The 7,783-nt window shown below is 41.0% G+C and overlaps 1 protein-coding gene across 1 annotated transcript; it reads right to left on the bottom strand.

Annotated features, from left to right (window-relative positions):
- Positions 1–1,745: 1,745 nt before the first annotated feature.
- Positions 1,746–7,480, bottom strand: PDDC1 (Parkinson disease 7 domain containing 1; the record flags this gene model as incomplete). Its single annotated transcript, XM_009708953.1, has 7 exons — positions 1,746–1,881; positions 2,412–2,523; positions 4,448–4,541; positions 5,723–5,817; positions 6,242–6,349; positions 6,914–7,019; positions 7,404–7,480. Coding segments are annotated over 7 exons (599 nt in total), but the record flags the coding sequence as incomplete, so codon positions are not given.
- Positions 7,481–7,783: the final 303 nt, after the last annotated feature.

The raw sequence follows: 7,783 nt of genomic DNA, 5'->3' as shown, positions 1-7,783 counted from the left end.
CCAAGTCACATGGAAGCACAGTCTCCAAGGCAATACAGACCTGCAGCCTCTCACGACTCCCACTTCAGACACAAGACTTCACTTTGCAGCTGCAGTCAGGTGTCAGATCAATTGTGGCAAAGCTCCCTCACCTCAGAAGCCACAAAAATTGCACCCACATCCTCCAGAACCTCTACTACCCGACTTCAGCCCTGCTAAGGTCCCTGTTCAGGCAATCAGTGCAGTCTAGGGCATCAAGTGTCACCTTCTCTACTTAAATAAAGCTTCTGGTGGCAGAGAGCACCTCCTTGCTGTAGGTGCCAGTGTTCAACACAAAGCAACCACAATTCCAAATACTACTCCAGTACAAAAGCTTTCCACAACATTTCAGTAGACAGCCCACTAGAAATCTAGATGAAAAGTACGCCCTGATGGTGACAGAGGGCAACAAATCCCTAAGACGACTTGTCAGCTTAAATCCTCATTCCTATCAAAGCTATTTGATAGTTTAATTTCTATCAAAGCCCAATTTTAATTTCAAATTCTAGTTTTAATTTCTATCAAAGCCAAAAATCCGTAAACCGGGCTCCAGAATGTAACAGCAGAAGACCCAACAAATCCCATAGCAGATTAGCTTTTAAAAATCACACTGAATTCTGGAGACAGAACTAAAAAATTTAATTTCTACAGAAAAGACAGAAAATTACCCTGCCTCATGACTGGTTATAACCAATATATCATATTATCCTGTTAAGAAAAAAAGGCAGCCACAAAGATCCTTTCCCTCACAGAGCACCGCAGAAATGTTGCCCTCAGTTGCAAGAGTGAAAGAAAAATGTTACTCTGTCTACTTTCCCATAGATTTAGTATGTTTCAGCATGCAACAGCAAAAAATATTCTTGGTCTGTTTATTCCTTTCCATGCTCAACTTCAAGCCACATCTGCTGCTCAAAAGGAAAGAGAAGGCCAGATTTCATCGTACAGTTGGTTCCTCAGAAGATGTGATCCACATCAGCTGCCTACATTTTTTTCTTCCTTTGTCTATACAATTCCAGCAAGAGACAACCAGTGTACTTGCCAGAGAAGTATTTCAAATATTTCAAAAGAGAACAAAAATCCTAGCATAAGCACCACAAAGGAGAACACATAACCAGTTAGAAGACCATTTAAAAACAGCTGAGCAAACCTTTTTTTAAACAGAAGTCCAATAACGTGAACAAGCAAGGAAGAAAACAAGGGTGCATTACGCTAACAGTATCACCACAGCGAGCTGCCTCCTAACAACTGCTTCTGCTTTATTCAGAGTTTAGCTAAGCATTTTCCATTCTATTCCAATTACATCCAAGTGTCCCAGACACATTCAGAGTTCAGACAGTAACTTTGCGATCTACCAAAGAAAGGTGAGAATGCAGCTGAAATTACATTTCAGTGAAGCTCTAGGTATAGGTTTTGATACTTGAAGCACAAATACCAGACGGTTCAGAGTTCCAACTGCTCTTTGAGGCAGAGTTACTAACAATCAGTATAATGTCAACCTAAAGCAAGATCTTCAGCGATTTGTATTCATAGCACCAACTTTTTTTTTCTTTTCCAAAGACAGTTCCCCACATCTGTAAATTAAGGGTCCAGAGAGAGAAGCAGTGGAAAAAGATGTAGCAACGAAAAACGCAAGGTGGTTTCATAGTTGCTTCTGAAGTGTGATGCACCTCAAAGTATTCTTATTCACAATCTTCACACATTCTATATATGCAAAACCTGACATTGCTACTTCACTGTCACAGCTGCTTCATAGTCCAGGCCAGAAATGTATAGGGTTGTTTTATTCAGTTAACAGACAAGAAAATCCTTAGCCTGCTGGCTCTTCATCCATCCTGTTTGCAAAGAGACGTGCTCCTTCATTTCCTGCCGAATGAAACACATCCAAACATGAGACGATCTGTTAGTCCACAGCCAGGAAAAGACTTCTAACACACATTCACCTGAATAAAAGAAGATTTTGAGGGTTATTTGTATGCATTCCTCTATCTGACAAGATGAAAGACAGTCAAACAGCCAAGTCATTACCAAAGAAATTAAATCCATTCATTCCCTGAATCCTAAAACGTAGCTGACTAAATGCTAACTTGCCAAAGCACAAAGAACAACACACAAGAGACATTTCTCTCAACAGAAATGTTTAGTGAAGCCTATTCTGCATTTTACTTCCCCAGTCCTGACAGATAGCTGTGCATTTCCCAACTCATTTTACCTTTTTTTTTAAATCCTCACAAATGCTTTTTACCAAAAGACATAACCAACTGAACAGCTAGATCAAAGATGACATGCATTTAGCAGTTAACCAAAGGAAAAAAATTATTTTGAGGGACAATATTCCTGAAACTCAAAGATGCTCACCACTCTGTTCCTAGTTCTTGTCTCCCATATTGCCTCACCTGACATTGCAAAGAAGAAGAAGGTTCTGGACCGCAGGAAGAGTGGAATTCTCATTCTGTCCTGTCACCAGGTGCCTGTCCAGCACGACATGTACAGCATCCGGACCGCTGGCTAAATACAGGAGAAAAAGCAACAAGCATTGTGTTAGTGGACACTCCTTCAGTGTCAATGTCATGTCTCTGATAGAACTAACACCAAAGATAACTAGTTTGACCAGACAGATTTGCTGGGTGACTGACATGCTGACCTACAGCCCCAACAGACAGGGACAATCTCGAGCCCCTAATGCTGAAACAATTTCACTAGGAAATCCTTCTCTGAAAGGACAGCAGGACTGGACTCTTCATTCAATTAACACCAGATGGGTAAAGTGCATGTATCAAGAGATTTTCATAATAAAAACCTCAAAGTATATATTTTAAGGTTGTAATTACCTTGCAATAGAATATAAACTGTCCTTATATAAGACATCAAAGTTGTAATCACTATGCTACAAAGAGTCTGCAAGAAGATTTTTTTTTTTTTTCTGGCCAATTATAATACCCCGACATGTTATTATCAGCAGCAATGGTTCAGTACTCCAACTAGTATTTTTACATTACCTCATTCCAGGTACAACCGTTATTTTGTCAGTAATGAACAACCCTGACTTTCTTCTCCCTCTCCCAGCCACTGACTGTCTAAATACAGGCTAAGTGCCTTCAAACCACACGTGCTTTTCCTCTTCTTGCTTAATTTGTCAGTACCACTGCAACCACGCATGTGTGACATAACAGGTACCACTGAGACACCAGCTTTTAAACTGTCAGTACTGAAGCCATGATGCGAAGGTGGTGGCAGCAACTCATTTGAAAAGCGTAAAGATGCTATTTAAACACAAACAGGCTGACAGCAGCACGGATGGAAGAGGATTAAGCCAAGAATATGCAGCAATTTGGTAAGACAGCGGCATTTCTTCTTGCTGAAACACAGATGCGTGGCATTAGGAGCCTGGTTCTGTTTCCTACCCATGCCACATGCAGAGTCTCTAATCCAGCCACCTCAAATTGTATCAGTTCCACGGGTGGCACTCTTCTGTTAAATAAAGGATGACTTAAATACCACAGGTATCTCATTATTCCCTTTAAGGGCAGATTCTAAAAAATTACCTAACACAATAGGAGGCTGAACAACAGTTGCAACTGAAGAACAGGGCCATTTACAGCTCATTATCTAATTCTCCCTGTAGCTCTTCAGTATTGCAAGAATGCAGCATGTAAAGGGAAAACCACGCTTCTCCCTGCACATCCAGAAATAACCTAGGGAAAAGTATCATTTCTATGTTTTAATGGATTTAATTTCTCTCACAGGGCAGAACTTCAGATTTTGCAGTTCAAACTTCTGCATTTTGACCAATAGTAATTAATGAAATTACTAGTAGCTAAACAAGAAAATACTACAAAAACAGATCTAGCTACGAGTAAAATACTTGATGGTAAAAAACAACTAATCAGAGCAACCAAAACCACCCAGTATAGTGCCTCCAGCTTAAAATAATGAAGTATTTACTTGAATAAAGAGAACCCCCAAATCCAGAACTTAACCTCTCACAGAGCCATGCAGCAAGGACGCAGGTGCAGCAGGCTACCTATGTCTACATACAGGCATTCCCCTGCTGCTATGGACCGTGTGTCTGCAGATCGACGGCAACGCTCCCGCACACACCCTTCCCCGCAAGACATGTTCTCCCTTCACAGCAGGACAAGCGACCGCACGTTTACCACAGGGTAAAAGAGCACAAGCGGACAACCAGGGAGATCAGCGTGCTGTACTGCACTGCCCTGCTTCTCCACACCCAGTATTTTGTGGCATTTATTCTTTAAACACTCATTGTTTCTAATCCACTGGGGTATATTTGTTTATATCCATGAAACGGGAATGCCAGATGAGATAGCTGAACAGGACTCTGCCAGGATAAGTAAAACTGGCACACAAACATTCATTTCCAAAACACAGCCACAAAACATGAAGTCCTGACAACAAGAGAGTGACATACCACTAAACGTAGCTCCAGAATCTTTCACGAAATCTTCCACAATAATGGACAGACTGGCAAAGTTAGGCTGCCTTACTAGTTCATACACAGAGGGCTGAAAAAGATCAAAAGGAAGTAAGTCTGTCTTGGTTTTTACAGAAAAAGCCAAGCAAAACCAACACATATTTCACCCTACAGTTTATTTTTCTATTCCCCCTACGATTCTCCCAAGTGTACACAGTAAACAAAACAGAAATAAAGCATAAAACCAAATGACCACAAGGAGCTTCTAGGGATTTTCTGTAGGGAGCAAACTGGAAATTCTTAACTGATATAAATAAAGAGAAAGAATGACACCAGGCAATTTCTGCACATTAACTTCATGAAAGCACAGACTTGTTTGGCTGTTGGACACAAACATTTGGACACAAATGCTGTGCCACTTGCGGAGCCCAAATAACAGTACTCTGCTTTGGAGTGAGCACAGGAAACGGCTTAAATGAAAAAAGAAAAATTAAGAGTACTTAGCTCAGTTTTTATAGGCATAGGAGGCAACTGAATTTTATGGTTTCCATAGCAACTATAGCTAGGCCACATCATGCCTTATTTAAAATATTTTATCATGGACTGCAGTGCCAAATACAAGCACAGCAGGACACTGACAGCTTTTATGAGTCCCATAAATCTAATTTCTTAACCTCACACAAATTTCCAAACCTAGAAGCTGTACTACATAGATTTGCATCACCTCGGCACACAGGTACAACGGCCATATAAATGGTCTGTGAGGTCAGAGATATGACTGTACATTAAATAAAACATCAACAGTATCTGGCTACTTTTTGAATTACAAGCCAGTTTGCACAAACAGTCTTTTTTCCTAAAATTTCCTCTTCCTTTTAAAATGAAAGAGCACCTTGAGAAATGTAACTTACCTCCAGCAATCATGAAGCCAAAAAAAGTAATTCTTAGAAGCCCTCTACTAGGAATCCAGAGAGCTGCAGCAGTCATTTCCAGTACTTGATTGATTCAGTTTAAAGTTTACTGAACAATCGGAAGCAAAAGACTCTCCACATGACAGCTAAGTGAGATAATCCCGTCATGCACTCAGTGTTGGGCCCCCTTGCCAATGAGACAACTCTCCACATCTTGAACATAAACCAAGGGTACCAAACTGGTGATTTACATTTGCAGGAAGTTCCAGGCTAAGATCAGAAACATCAGCACCTGAAATCACAGGCCCCGCACAGTAAAAAAGCCCTGAAACAACAAAAGTCAGGTGAAAGCTCAACCTACCCCTGTCAGGCTGTATCCCTGAAACACCCAGGATTTATCCTCATTGGTGGCACAACACAAAGCTGCAACTCCGTGTCCAACTGCACAGATAGGTTCTGGAGAAAAATCAAAGCATATTTGAGAAGCTGTGCGCATCCTCAAATAGCCAACACACAGATAAGTGTTCATGAGATTCTTCATCTTACAGTGTGTTGCCTTCCTGCAATAAAATTATACTGATTATACTCGCTTAGGCTGTAAGGTTTTTCCTGCACACTACGATAAGAATTGCCCCAGTCTTGCGAAGCGTTACTAGCTGTTAACTCCAAGTCCAGAGACAGCACCAGTCAAAGAGAAGACGACATACTCAAATGGTAAATGAGAAGCATGCACGCAAGTCTGGAGTAACTACACCCTTAATGATGATCCTGGTACATTCCACGTTTGGCTCTGAACCTTGAATCCTACTGACTTGGAGAGCGCAATTTCTGTAAAGCAGCACTATTTTATTTAACAGGATATCTCACGATGTTCACCTACTGTTCTCAGTGCTGAAGTGCTGCAGTATCTTAGCCAGGTACCCACTGTTTGCAAGGTCAGTCATAGCCCCGGGACAGTTTGGAATCAGCAACGCGTGGTATCTAGCACCTAGTAAGAAGGAAACGACAAACTAGCAATGCAAGGAACGAACAAAAAAGCCTGGCCATAAATAAATCCATTTCACATTTGACAAAATTAAAACAATACCACATAAGTTACTCAAAAACTGCATAAACTGAATGAACTAAAGAAACTAACAGATCTGTGTGGAGGACAGAAAAAAAGTCCTTTTTAGGACAAAGAACATACATTTTTAATGAGACATTCTCACCCAGGCAAAGCTTCAAACCACTATGTCTGCTACTTTAGCAAAATATTTATTTGTAAAAAATAACAATGTATAGTGTGTATATATACAAGAGAGAATATATACACTGTGTATATAAATATAACGGGAGAATCACCAACCCAAGATAAATAAGAAAATAACAACTGTAGTTGCCAGGATTTCCTCTTAAATAAAAAAACAGCAACGGTAATTGCCATGGCTTCCTCTTAAAACACAAGTTTTACGCCTTTTCTGTGTTGTTCTTCCCTAAACACCCAACACCAAGAAGCATCTGTTTTCCTGATAAATGGAGACGACACACTGGCCAACAGTAAAGCCCTTACCATCAATCGACTCCAACTTGGCAGGGTTTGCGTACGATTTCATACGGAAGTCCTGGATCCAGCGCACATTGCTCTCGTTCACATCTACAAAATCAATTGACTTCCCCTAGGGGAAACATGGTTCAAAGACTGTGGTTAATAACACTGCGCAGACACGCACCGCATTTCTTGAAGCATAACCATGAGGGATTTTGAGGTACTTCAGCCCTGAAAAACCTCAAGTTTTCCATTCTTCCCACTGAAGCAGTTCTTCTAATAGGTCTCCCTCCACTCTTTGTGGGTAGCAGATACTGGACAGAGAAGTTCAGTACCATACTATAGGAAGCACGCATTCACTTCAATATTAAGAAAACAGAGGTTTAAAAAAATCCCTTAATCTGTAAAGCCAATAAAACACCTCTCAAAAAAAGTTTAGTATAATTCTCTCTTGTCAATTGAGATATCGATTGGTTTCGGCCTGAAATCTCAGTAACCGCACGTTTTGACTTACCCCAGGAGTTGCAACTTGCAGATTAAAAGCAGAGCTAGTCAGTGTAAAGCAGTGAAGGAAGGACTGGGCTGACACACCTAAAAAACAGACCAACCCCTAAAGGAAACAACAGCCATATCGCCACACGAGCTCATTTTACCTAGCAAAGTACCTGAGCTTGGTTTTTCGCTCATCTTAAAAGCTCTCCGTAATTTCAGAGGGTTATTTGAAGACGTGAGAAATGCATAACCTTCGCCACAGGCGCGCTGCGTACGGAGGAGCACGCGATGAAGGTATTCTGTTGGTTGGGGCTTGGGGGTTACGGGGAGGGCAGAGGGAAGGGATGCGGTAGCGGAGGGAATGCAGTTTTTGAGTGACTTATGTGGTATTGGTTTAATTTT

This window comes from Cariama cristata, unplaced genomic scaffold, assembly GCF_000690535.1.
Source record: "Cariama cristata isolate BGI_N322 unplaced genomic scaffold, ASM69053v1 scaffold2380, whole genome shotgun sequence".
Taxonomy (NCBI): domain Eukaryota; kingdom Metazoa; phylum Chordata; class Aves; order Cariamiformes; family Cariamidae; genus Cariama; species Cariama cristata.
This window is presented reverse-complemented; position numbering and strand designations above follow the sequence as displayed.